Raw genomic sequence first — 13,728 nt, 5'->3', positions numbered from 1 at the left:
CACAGAGCCTACTCCCGGATAGATTTTTTTGTTTTGAGCAGGGCGCTGATCCCGAAAGTGGAGGGAATGGAGTACTCGGCCATAGCCATCTCAGACCACGCCCCGGACTGGGTGGAACTGGAGTTAGGAGAGGAGAGGGACCAACGCCCGCTGTGGCGTCTGGATGTGGGATTATTGGCGGATGAGGTGGTGTGTGGGAGGGTGCGGGGGTGCATTGAAAGGTACCTGGAGGCCAACGCCAACGGGGAGGTGCAGGTGGGGGTGGTACGGGAGGCGCTGAAGGTGGTGATCTTGGGGGGGGATTAATTTCCATCAGGGCTCACAGGGAGAAGAGAGAGGGCAGGGAAAGGGAGAGGTTAGTGGGGGAGATTTTAAGAGTGGACAGGAGATATGCAGAGGCTCCTGAAGAGGGACTACTCATAGAGAGGTGAAGTCTCCAGACGGAATTCGACCTGTTGACCACAGGGAAGGCAGAGGCACAGTGGAGGAAGGCACAGGGGGCGACGTACGAGTATGGGGAGAAGGCGAGCCGGATGCTGGCACATCAGCACCGTAAGAGGATGGCAGCGAGGGAGATAGGTAGAGTCAAGGATGGCAGGGGATCTACGGTGCGGACTGCGGTGAAAGTAAATGAGGCATTTAAGGACTTCTATGAGGAGCTGTACAGATCTCAGCCCCCAGCGGGGGAAGAGGGGATGCAAAGGTTTCTTGATCAACTGAGGTTCCTGAGGGTGGAGGAGAAGGAGCTGGCTTGTTTGGGGGTGCCATTTGGGCTGGAAGAGCTGGTTAAAGGACTGGGGAGTACGCAGGCGGGGAAGGCCCCGGGACCAGATGGGTTCCCGGTTGCGTTTTACAGGAAGTATGCGGACCTGTTAACCCCGTTGCTGGTGAGGACTTTCAATGAGGCAAGGGAGGGGGGGACCCTGCCCCCGACAATGTCCGGAGCGCTGATTTCTCTGATCCTGAAGCGGGACAAGGACCCACTGCAATGTGGGTCATATAGACCGATTTCGCTCCTTAATGTGGATGCTAAGCTGCTGGCAAAAGTGCTGGCTACGAGGGTTGAGCATTGTGTCCCGGGAGCGATTCACGAGGATCAGACGGGATTTGTAAAGGGCAGGCAGCTAAACACCAATGTGCGGAGGCTCCTAAACGTGATAATGATGCCATCGGTGGAGGGAGAGGCGGAGATAGTGGCAGCTATGGACGCGGAGAAGGCCTTTGACCGAGTAGAGTGGGAGTATCTCTGGGAAGTGTTGCGGGGGTTTGGGTTCGGGGGAGGGTTTATCAGTTGGGTTAAGCTCCTATATAGAGCCCCGGTGGCGAGTGTGGTTACGAATCGGCGGAGGACGGAGTATTTTTGGCTGTATCGAGGGACGAGGCAGGGGTGCCCCCTGTCCCCCCTGATGTTTGCATTAGCAATTGAGCCTTTGGCCATGGCGTTAGGGAGTCGGGGAAATGGAGGGGGGTGGTCCGAGGGGGAGAGGAACATCGGGTGTCGCTGATGCGGACGACCTGTTGCTGTATGTGGCGGATCCAGTGGATGGGATGGTGGAGGTCATGCAGATCCTAAGGGAGTTTGGGGACTTCTCGGGCTACAAGCTCAATGTAGGGAAAAGTGAGCTCTTTGTGGTGCATCCGGGGGACCAGGGAAGAGGGATAGACGACCTACCGTTGAGGAGGGCGGATAGGAGCTTTCGATACTTGGGAATCCAGGTAGCTAGGAGCTGGGGGGCACTGCACAAACTTAATTTGACGTGGCTGGTGGAGCAGATGGAGGAGGACTTCAAAAGATGGGATGTGTTGCCACTCTCGCTAGCGGGCAGGGTACAGTCAATTAAAATGATGGTCCTCCCGAGGTTTCTCTTTGTGTTCCAGTGCCTTCCCATTATGATTACCAAGGCCTTTTTTAAGAGGGTAGGTAGGAGCATCATGGGTTGTGTGTAGGCAAACAAGACCCCGAGGGTAAGGAGGGGGTTTCTGGAGCGTAGTAGGGCCAGGGAGGGCTGGCGCTGCCGAATCTGGAGGGCTTTTATTGGGCAGCCAACCTTCGCGATGATCCGTAAGTGGGTGATAGAGGGAGAGGGGGTGGCATGGAAGAGGTTGGAGATGGCGTCCTGCAAAGGGAACTGGTGACCACCGCTGCCGCTCTCGCCGTCAAGGTACACCACGAGTCCGGTAGTGGCGGAAACGCTAAAGATCTAGGGGCAGTGGAGACGCATAGGGGTGAGATGGGAGCCTCGGTGTGGTCCCTGATCCGGGAGAACCACCGGTTCGTTCCAGGGAGGATGGATGGGGGGTTTCGGAGCTGGCATCGGGCAGGGATCAAAAGGATGGGGGACCTGTTTATAGACGGGACGTTTGCGAGCCTCGGGGCGCTGGAGGAGAAGTTCAGGTTACCCCCGGGAAATGTGTTCAGGTATACGCAAGTGAGGGCGTTTGTGAGGCGGCAGGTGAGGGGATTCCCGTCGCTCCCGGCACAGCGGATTCAGGACAGGGTGATTTCGGGTGTATGGGTCGGAGAGGGCAAGGTTTCAGCGATATACCAGGAGATGAAAGAAGAGGGGGAGGCTTTGGTAGAGGAGCTGAAGGGCAAGTGGGAGGAGGAGTTGGGGGAGGAGATTGAAGAGGGGCTGTGGGCCGATGCCCTAAGTAGGGTCAATTCCTCTTCCTCATGTGCCAGGCTCAGCCTGATACAGTTTAAGGTCATTCACAGAGCGCATATGACAGGGGCGAGGCTGAGTAGGTTCTTTGGGGTGGAGGACAGATGTGGGAGGTGCTCGGGAAGCCCGGCGAATCACGCCCACATGTTTTGGTCGTGCCCGGCACTGGATGGGTTCTGGAGGGGTGTCGAGAGGACTATGTCCAAGGTGGTGAAAGTCCAGGTCAGTTGGGGGCTGGCATTATTTGGGGTGGCGGACGAGCCGGGAGTGCAGGAGGCGAAAGAGGCCGGCATTCTGGCCTTTACGTCCCTGGTAGCCCGGCGGGGGATCTTGCTATTATGGAAGGACGCAAAGCCCCCCAGTGTGGAAGCCTGGATAAATGACATGGCAGGGTTCATCAAGCTGGAGAGGATAAAGTTTGCCTTGAGAGGGTCTGCGCAGGGGTTCTACAGGCGGTGGCAACCGTTCCTTGACTATCTCGCGGAGCGTTAGGAGGAGCAACCCAGGGAGGGGGAGGGGGGGATATTTGGGCGGGTGGGGGAGGGGTTTTTTCCCAGGTAGATTTGTACAAACATATGGGAGGGTTAATATGTGCGGGAGAAACCCATTGTATAAGTCCCGTACTATGTTTGCTTGATATGTTTATGTTTTGTTCTGCTCTTTTGTCTTTTTCTTTTCTGTTTCGGGGGCGGGGGGGGTTTAACTGGTTGAAAATTTTTGTTGGAAAAACTTTGAATAAACATATATTTTTAAAAAAAGGGAAGGTGGGGAGCCTTCATGAATGACCTCCGCCGGTACGGCAACTGAACCCCACGCTGCTGGCCTCGCTCCACATCACGAGCCCGCTGCCCCGCCAGCTGAGCTCGACCGTACCAAAGTAGCCAAGTTACGCCCCTGCATCATCACCCTCGCTCTTCTGCCTCCCTCATCCTATCGCTGACCTTCCCTTTTGTCCTTTCTGACATTCACAGAGCGCATATGACGGGGGCGAGGCGGAGTAGGTTCTTTGGGGCGGAGGACAGATGTGGGAGGTGCTGGGGAAGCCCGGCGAATCGCGTCCTAACCGGGTACGGACTCAAAACCCATCGCATCTCTCCTCCCAGTGTTGAAAGTAGCGGAAGGCCTAACTCGGTTTCTCTCGCCACTGATCGGACGGGTGATTGGATGGGATTTGTTTATTGTCACGTGTACCGAGGTACAGTGAAAAGTATTTTCCTGCGAGCAGCTCAACAGATCATTAAGTACATGGGAAGAAAAGGAAATAAAAGAAAATACATAATAGGGCAACACAACATATACAATGTAACTACATAGACACCGGCATCGGATGAAGCATACAGGGTGTAGTGTTAATGAGGTCCGTCCATAAGAGGGTCATTTAGGAGTCTGGTGACAGTGGGGAAGAATCTGTTTTTGAGTCTGTGCGTGCGTGTTCTCAGACTTCTGTATCTCCTGCCCGATGGAAGAAGTTGGAAGAGTGAGTAAGCCGGGTGGGAGGGATCTTTGATTATGCTGCCCGCTTTCCCCAGGCAGTGGGAGGTGTAGATGGAGTCAGTGGATGGGAGGCAGGTTCGTGTGATGGACTGGGCGGTGTTCACGACTCTCTGAAGTTTCTTGCGGTCCTGGGCCGAGCAGTTGCCATACCAGGCTGTGATGCAGCCAGATAGGATGCTTTCTATGGTGCATCTGTAAAAGTTGGTCAGGGTTAATGTGGACATGCCGAATTTCCTTAGTTTCCTGAGGAAGTATAGGCGCTGTTGTGCTTTCTTGGTGGTAGCGTCGACGTGGGTGGACCAGGACAGATTTTTGGAGATGTGCACCCCTAGGAATTTGAAACTGCTAACCATCTCCACCTCGGCCCCGTTGATGCTGACAGGGGTGTGTACAGTACTTTGCTTCCTGAAGTCAATGACCAGCTCTTTAGTTTTGCTGGCATTGAGGGAGAGATTGTTGTCGCTACACCACTCCACTAGGTTCTCTATCTCCCTCCTCTATTCTGACTCGTCGTTATTCGAGATCCGGCCCACTATGGTCGTATCGTCAGCTTGCAGCATTTGCTGCTTTTGTTGGGGTCCGGGATGGACAGGACGCTGTGGCTGGGGGAGGCGGTGACGATGCACGTCCGCCTGGACTGACTGCCTTCCTGCGGCCATCTTACCCAGGCCTGGGGTAGCACCAGAGAGCGGGGTGAGACCCGATGCATCCTGCACGTAACCACAGGGGTTCCTAGAGTTGCTGGTGACAATATTGGACACAATACCAAGTCTCCAGTATTCTGGGAAGCACGGTGGCACAGTGGTTAGCATTGCTGCCTACGGCGCTGAGGACCCGGGTTCGAATCCCGGCCCTGGGTCACTGTCCGTGAGGAGTTTGCACATTCTCCCCGTGTCTGCGTGGGTTTCACCCCCACAAGCCCAAAGGATGTGCAGAGTAGGTGGATTGGCCACGCTAAATTCCCGTACCAGCCTCCCCGAACAGGCGCCGGAATGTGGCGACTAGGGGCTTTTCACAGTAACTTCATTTGAAGCCCACTTCAAATAAGCGATTTTCAAATTGGCCCTTAATTGGAAAAAATAATTGGGTACTCTAAATTTATTTAGGAAAATTGGGAAAAAAAAGTCTCCAGTACTCTCACCAGTGGCCATTCTTCACCAGAGGGTATTGACGGCACATTGGCAGGAGACTTTAGACTGTTGAAGACAATTGTTAATGTTGCTCCCAGGCGAGGCACTCTTTGGGAAAATAAGAATGCAGATTACAGCTGGACCATTGCCAATCCCACGATTGTCCCTCTCAATATCCTAGGGGATTTGTTTGCTAGCCCATTCTCCCCGTATTTGCGTGGGTCTCACCCCCACAACCCAAATGTGTAGGGCAAGTGAATTGGCCAAGCTAAATTGCCCCTTAATTGGAAAAAAAATAATTGGGTACTCTAAATTTATATTTTTAAAAACGTTATTACCAACACAGGATTAAACTAACTTTAACATCAGTAAATAAAATAACTTACAATTACCCCTTAAACAATGCTTAACAATAAAATGAAACGCTAACTCCTATCTTTTATCTTAACTCAAGCAAATCCCATCTCAGGTCACAATCCACTTTTTAAGCACGGTTAGCAGACACAGGAATACCTGCTGTACACCTGGCTGGAGTTCTTTTTAAAAGACTGTTCGGAGAGAGAGAGAAATCTGGTCAGGAAACAGCCTGCAGATTCTTGTCTGTGTCAGACTATTGTTTAACCTACCAGCCGGTAGCAAAAAGCTCCTGTACTGTTCACAGGCAAGATCTAACAAAGTGGTTTTGAGAGAAGCTGTTGGCCAGTTCACATCCCGATCTAAACTGAACTCAACACCTGATTGCTTCCGCCCCTGGCTCCTCCCATCAATGACATCATCTTACTAAAGCTAAACACAAGGGGCTAAATTCTCCGCAGCCCCGTGCCATAATCACGGCAGGCATGGGGGGGGTGGCGGAGAATCCACTTTCACGGCGTAATCGGGCCCGCCACCGGTCCGGCGATTCTCCGGGCCCCGAAAGTCGGCGTGACCGCGGAGTACTCTGCGCGGCTGCGGGGGGGGGGCCATTGTCAGAGGCCCGCCCAGCGATCCTCCGCTCCTGACCGGCCGAGTTCCCGGCGGCGTGGAACTAACCGCCTGCTGCCAGTCGGCTTGCTGGCGTGGCGGCTGCGGACTCAGTCCCCGGCCACCCTCGTCGGGGATCGGAGGCTACGGGGGTGCCTTACAGGAAGCCGGGGGTTCGATCTGCAGGGTTAGATGCTCGGGCGCACGGGCAATCGGGGGGTGGGGGGGGGGGGGGGGGGTCTCTTTTCGCGGTGTGGCTCCGCGGCCCGAGTCCGACATGGAGCTCGACGCGGCGGCCTCCCAGCGGACTCCGAACCGGACGTGCGGGGGTCCGTATCCACAGCTAAAGCTGCGAGATGTACTCCAGGTTCCTGCTAGCTCCCTGAAGGGCATTGAATTCGCTCAACGTTTTTTAAAATCGAAATTTCGGGAGTAAAACCCCACCGTTTTTACGCAGGGGTGGGAACACAGTCCCTCACTGTCGACTCCCCGGAGAACCTCCTTTATACAAGCAAAATTCCATTCGCTCAACTTCAGGTCAACAATATACATGGTTGGAATGAAGGATGATCTTACTTTTACGATGCTTTAATTGCACCGCTGTGGCTCGCAAGCCACTCAGTTCAAATGTTAAGAGCGGGATGGGTGACTCACCGCCTTGCGTTTCAGAAGGACGTCCAGCCTCCAGTAGTTGTCCTTTGCTGGTCTTTTCAGGTGGATCTCCGGGCTCAGCCTAACGAGAGTCGCCAATGCCAAAAGAGGTCAAATCCCTTCAGCGCCGAGCGTCAGAAAATAAACAAACCCGCCCCACCCTCACCTCACGGAGGGAAAACTACTCGCACGGGGCAGGAGTAGGTCATTCAGCCCTTTGGGCCTGCTCCATTGGTCAATAAGATCAGGGGTGTTCTGGTTGGCATCTCAACTCCATTTTCCCATCTACCCCTGCTCTCCTCCCCCCCTCCCCCCCCCCCCCTCCCCCCGCCCCTCCTTCAGTCACTAACTTGAATTCAGGAGATGTGACTAGACCCAGCATTAATTAGCCATCCCTAATTGCCTCCTGGAGAAGGTGGTGGGTGAGCCGCCTTCTTGAACCCGCTGCTGTCCGTGTGGTGTAGGCACACCCACTGTGCTGTTAGGGAGGGAGTTCCAGGGTGCTGCCCCGGCGACTGTGAAGGAGCGGCCGATATATTTCCCAGTCGGGACGGTGAGTGACTCGGAGGGGAACCTCCAGGCGGTGGGGTTCCCAGGTATCTGCTGCCCTCGTCCTTCTAGATGGTAGAGGGGGTGGGTTTGGAAGGTGCTGCCTGAGGAGCCTCGGTGAGTTGCTGCAGTGCATCTTGTAGACGGGACACACGGCTGCCACTGTGCGTCGGGGGGGGGGGGGGGGGGGGGGGAGGGAGTGAATGTTTGTGGAAGGGGGAGCCAATCAAGCGGGGCTGCTTTGTCCTGGATGGCGAAAAAAGCTCTCGGGCAGCACGGTGACACAGTGGTTAGCACGGCTGCACCACAGCGCCGGGGACCCGCGTTTGATCCCAACCTTGGGTCGCTGTCTGTGCGGAGTCTGCACGTCCTCCCCGTGTGTGCGTGGGTTTCCTCCGGGTGCTCCGGTTCCCTCCCACAGTCCAAAGGCGTGCAGGTTAGGTGGATTGGCCATGATAAGTTGCCGCTTATTAGCGTCCAAAAGGTTAGGGTGGGGGGGGGGGGGGGGGTTACTGGGTTATGGGAATAGGGTGGAGGCATGGGTCTAGGTAGTGTACTCTTTCGAAGGGTCGGTGCAGACTATGGGCGGAATAGCCTCCTTCTGCACTGTAGGGATGCTATGATTCTACGGCATTAACCTGGGACCAAGACAGCGCAAGTCATAATGGCGTCAAAAAAGTGGGAAATCTTAATTTGCACTTTTATCGTCTGATCTTGCAGCAACGTAAAGTGCAGAGGATGACCATGCTTCCTGGAGGCTTTTGGAAGCCTTGTGAGAGAGTGTAGGAATGATAGATGGCCATGATGCCAGGAATCAGTTCACAGGCACTGTTTTCCTCGGAGTAGCGGGGGCCGAGAGGAACCCCGTGAGGGGTTTGGACAGAACAGACGGGGAGAGGTTGTCGTCATCGGCAGCACAAGTGGCTAGCACCGTGGCTTCACAGCGCCAGGGTCCCGGGTTCCGTCACCTGAGGAAGGAGCAGCGCTCCGAAAGCTAGTGACATCGAAACAAACCTGCTGGACTTTAACCTGGTGTTGTAAGAATTCGTACTGGTAATTATCGGCCAGTTAGTCTTACTTCGGTGGTCGGTAAGTTAATGGAAAGGGTCCTGAGGGATAGGATTTATGACCATTTGGAAAGATGCAGCTGAATCCGGGATAGTCAACGCGGATTTGTGAAGGGCAGTTCTTGCCTCACAAATTTGATTGAATTCTTTGAGGAGGTATCTAAGTGTGTAGATGAAGGTAGAGCAGTGGATGTCGTGTACATGGATTTTAGTAAGGCATTTGATAAGGTTCCGCATGGTCGGCTCATGAAGAAAGTAAGGAGGTGTGGGATAGAGGGAAATTTGGCCAATTGGATCAGTAACTGGCTATCACATAGAACAGTACGAAGTCTTACAACACCAGGTTAAAGTCCAACAGGTTTGTTTCGATGTCACTAGCTTTCGGAGCGCTGCTCCTTCCTCAGGCATTCACCTGAGGAAGGAGCAGCGCTCCGAAAGCTAGTGACATCGAAACAAACCTGTTGGACTTTAACCTGGTGTTGTAAGACTTCGTACTGTGTCCACCCCAGTCCAACACCGGCATCTCCACATCATATCACATAGAAGACAGAGGGTGGTGGTGGATGGAAAATGTTCAGACTGGAGCCCAGTTACCAGCGGTGTACCACAGGGATCAGTGCTGGGTCCTTTGCGATCTGTGATTTTTATCAATGACTTGGAGGAGGGGGCTGAAGGGTGGGTCAGTAACTTTGCTGATGACACCAAGATTGGTGGAGTAGTGGATGAGGTGGAGGGCTGTTGTAGGCTTCAAAGAGACATTGATAGGATGCAGAGCTGGGCTGAAAACTGGCAGATGGAGTTTAACCCTGCTAAGTGCGAGGTGATTCATTTTGGTGGAAAAAATTTGAATGCGGATTACAGGGTCAACGGCAGGGTTCTGAGGAATGTGGAGGAACAGAGAGATCTTGGGGTTCACGTCCACAGATCTCGGAAGGTTGCCACTCAAGTGGATAGAGCCGTGAAGAAGGCCTATAGTGTGTCTGCGTTTATTAACAGGGGGATTGAGTTTAAGAGCCGCGGGGTTATGCTGCAACTATACATGACCCTGGTGAGACCACATTTGGAGTAGTGTGTGCAGTTCTGGTCACCTCACTATAGGAAGGATGTGGAAGCATTGGAAAGGGTGCAAAGGAGATTTACCAGGATGCTGCCTGGTTTGCAGGATAGGTCTTATGAGGAAAGGTTGAGGGAGCTAGGGCTTTTCTCATTGGAGTGAAGGAGGATGAGAGGCGACTTAATAGAGGTTTATAAGATGATGAGGGGGGATAGATAGAGTGGACGTTCAGAGACTATTTCCTCGGGTGGATGTAGCTGGTACAAGGGGGCATAACTATAAGGTTCAGGGTGGGAGATATAGGAGGGATGTCCGAGGTAGGTTCTTTACTCAGAGAGTGGTCAGGGTGTGGAATGGACTGCCTGCTGTGATAGTGGAGTCGGACACTTTAGGAACTTTCAAGCGGTTATTGGATAGGCACATGGGGCACACCAGAATGACAGGGAGTGGGATAGCTTGATCTTGGTTTCGGACAAAGCTCGGCACAACATCGAGGGCCGAAGGGCCTGTACTGTGCTGTCCGGTTCTATGTTCTAAAGTTCCTGGATCTGCACCTTAAACTACAGGCTGTGGACCTGGAGCAGGGAGGTGGGATTAGAAAGGGCACCCTGGGTGCCGTCGGGCTGGCCGATGGGCCGAATGGCTGCCCTCTGCTCGGTGTGATTACGCGAATGAAGGTTGCCCAAGAGGTTTGACTCACCACCAATCAGCAATGAAGATCTCTTCCTTCGCTTTCTCCAGAGCATCCGCGAGGGCGGAGAAATAAGCACTGCCGTTCACAAACCTGCAGCGGGAGAGAGAGACCGACGTGAGGGCGAGGCGTCAAAGCCCCCCCCCCCCTGGAGAATCCAGGGTGCTGCCAGCAGGGAGCAGCATCCCGGCTTCCAGCCGAGATATTCAAACTCCGCCCTCCCCCCCCGAACGCGGTGCTCACCGGGATCTGTTAAGAGATTAGAAAACTCCAAAGTATTTTATGGAGTGCCTGACCTACAACTGTTTATTGATTTTGTTTATGGTGAGCTCAAGAGCCTGCCTTTCAGCTGTTATTCACAGAGGTCTTAGGCGCTTTCAACCAAAAAAACTAACATTATTCTATGAATTTAGTTAACATTTTGTATAAACACACACAGTAAGAATTTTTTATCAACTACAAACATAAATACCCCACACAGCGACAGTAATATCTGTGTAACCCTTAATGAATTCCCCCTTAACTGTTCCAATTCAATAACAAGATCCAAGTAAAACCAGAAACCCCTTTTCAAAGGTGTGGCCCGCCACACGGCATTCTTACTGGTACAAGACTTGTTATTGATGCTCTTATTCCCCTTTCCAAACAGCAGGTTTGAAATCCTTCCAGAAAGCAATTATCTCCTTTATGTTATCAAGCAGTCTGGAAACAGCTGTTAAGATGAAGATAGAGAGACACTTCTTTCAACCTGTGCAGTTCAAAACTCAAAGCGAAAGTAAAAGCTCACAGAGCCACAGCCCAGCCCCACCCACACAATGACATCACCGAAGCCATGTGATAAGACAAAAAGATTTCTTAAAGGGACACTCCCATTTAACTGGGTCAATATTTATCCGACACCTACAAAGGAGACCATGTTGGATGTTGCCTGTGCACACTTTGGATGCCACTGGTGACAAGTGACAACTCGTTAGGGGAGGCTGGGTGTTCGATAGTTACCATCGGGCCTGGATATCATGGCGAGCAGGGACGAAGGAATCAAAGCGATGTTCCATGAGGAAATCCTGACCGTGCCTCTCAGCCAGATTAGTTATTTCCTGTTTCCACCAACATGCTTGCCTGTAGCTGCTGCATTTAATGATCAGAGTCCTGGGAGTTAAGAAAGCAAGGGAACACTGTTAGTCGGAGCCGGGGAGCTTTTATTGGACTAATGATTATTAAAATACTGTTGAAAGTTCCTTGGACCTCAGAGAGTAGACCCTGACTCGCAAATCACACGGGATGCAGTGCATGTCAACAGTCCTTTTGGCCTATCCCCTCCGTGCTGGTATTTATAGCATCATAGAATCCCTACAGTGCCATTCGGGCCATCGTCTACACTGGCCATCCGAAGGAGCGCCCTACCTTGGCCCACTCTCTCGCCCTCTCCCCGTAACCCCGCATATTGATCATGGCCAATCCACCGAACCGGCGCATCTTTGGACTGTGGGAGGAAACCTGAGGACCCGGAGGTGACCCACGCTGACATGGGGAGAACGTGCAGACTCCGCACACAGACAGTCACCCGAGGCCGGAATTGAACCCGGGCCCTTGGGGCTGTGGGGCAGCGGTGCTAACCACTGTTACTTCTAAACATTCAGGAGGAAGATCTTGTCTTGCCATCCCTTGGGGAAACCGGGGAACACCCACGCTTAAAAAGAGTAGTCAAGGATCGGGCGAGGCGTGCCAAGTTTCAGTCATTGACCTCAACGCGAAGGTTGTCGGCTATATCGCGTTCAGGAGCTTCTATTTCCTTCGGCACAAATTCTAACACACTCCAGCCTGACCTCCCAACTTCTATCCCCCCCCCCCCCCCCCCGCCAATAGATTTGAAGTTAAAAGTACGGCCAAGACGGAGATCGGTAGATTCCCACGAATGAAACACATCCAAGTATCACAGGGGCAGTGATGGACATAGATCGGTTCGGAGTGTGAGCCAAAATGTGGCAGATGCAGTTTTAGCGGCGATAAGTGTGAGGGCGGCCATTTTGGTCGGAAAAAATGGGGAGGCAACTTATTATCTAGATGGGGGGAGTCTTTGGGGTGCTCCGAAGCGGAGGGATCTGGGTGTCCGAGGGCATGAGTCACAGAAACGGAGCATGCAGCGGATAATAAGGAAAGCAAATGGAATGTTGTCATTTATAGCTAAAGGAATCGAGTATGACGTTAAGGAAGGGTTGTTGCAACTGTACAAGGCATTAGTGAGACCGCACCTGGAGTATTGTGCACAGTTTTGGTCACTCGAGGAAAGATGTCGTGACATTGGGGGCAGTTCAGAGGAGGTTCACTAGGTTGATTCCAGAGATGGTTTGTCGTATGAGGAGAGATTGAACAGTTTAGGCCGATACTCTCTGGAGTTTAGAAGAATGAGGGTCTGGATAAGGCAGACGTGGAGCGGTTGCTGCCTCTTGTGGGACAATCTAGAACGAGAGGTCACAGAATAAGAGGGAGCAAATTTAAAACAGATTTGAGGAGAAACTACTTCTCCCAAAGGGTTGTGAATCTGTGGAATTCACTGCCCCAGAGTGCGGTGGATGCTGGGGCAGCGAGTAAATCTCAGGAGGAGTGAGACAGATTTTAAATTGGTGATGGGGTGAAGGGTTATGGAGAACGGGGCGTTGAGGCCAGGATGAGATCAGCCATGATCGAATGGTGGATCAGACGACTCGATGGGCCGAATGGCCTAATTCTGCTTCTTCTCACCCCGGTTTTCAACCCCGTTGTCAAGGGAATTGGGACATTTTACTACATTGAGGAGTGATGAATGTCGGAGGATTTTAAAAAATAGATATTGTATCATATGCCTGTTCCAGGAATGTTATCAAAATTACTTGGGTTTAGGTCTGCTAAAGCTGTGATTAAGGGGTTAACAGCTCGGCAGGTTGCGACGTCACTCACGGGAGGGGCTGGGTCTATTTTTTTTAGTTTTGCTTTCAGCCCTGCCCTGGGTCGGTTTTTAAGTTTCTTTTTCAGCCCTGCCCTGTGCCTTGTTTTAAAGTTTCATTTCTGAGAGTTCGCTCTGCGTTCTGAGAAAGGAGGTGCGTTTCCCAGACTTACTTCTGAAAGCTGCTCACCCAAGGACCCTACGAATAAACCTGCAAGCCACTGAGTGTGAACTTTATTCATAAGTGGCGTTTGACCTATGTGTGTGTGGATTTTGCGGTATTCAAATTCCAGAAATAGACGGAAAGCGAGCTCAGAGACCTTACTTTATTCTTTCGGAAGAACTGTTTAACTGTTAATCGAAAAGCAGCTTTCCCCGGTAAATCTTGGGTTAATAATAAAGTTTATTTTCATACAAAAATAAATAAATCCCAATTTGTCAGTGGAATCATTCCTGGGGCTAAGTAGGCTATCCTCACAGTTTACAAATCTAAAAATTGTTGGTGGTTTCTTGTCCCGTTTCCCAATATAAATTGGGGGTCGG

At 52.3% G+C, this 13,728-nt stretch overlaps 1 protein-coding gene across 1 annotated transcript in view; it reads right to left on the bottom strand.

Annotated features, from left to right (window-relative positions):
* The window catches only part of LOC140404597 (phospholipase D1-like), a 131,821-nt gene that overhangs the window by 32,791 nt on the left and 85,302 nt on the right, over positions 1-13,728 (bottom strand). The window contains 3 exon segments of the mRNA XM_072493198.1: positions 6,905-6,983; positions 10,272-10,355; positions 11,262-11,411. Coding sequence (XP_072349299.1) covers positions 6,905-6,983; positions 10,272-10,355; positions 11,262-11,411 — 313 coding nt within the window.

Source organism: Scyliorhinus torazame, chromosome 31 (assembly GCF_047496885.1).
Source record: "Scyliorhinus torazame isolate Kashiwa2021f chromosome 31, sScyTor2.1, whole genome shotgun sequence".
NCBI lineage: Eukaryota > Metazoa > Chordata > Chondrichthyes > Carcharhiniformes > Scyliorhinidae > Scyliorhinus > Scyliorhinus torazame.
This window is presented reverse-complemented; position numbering and strand designations above follow the sequence as displayed.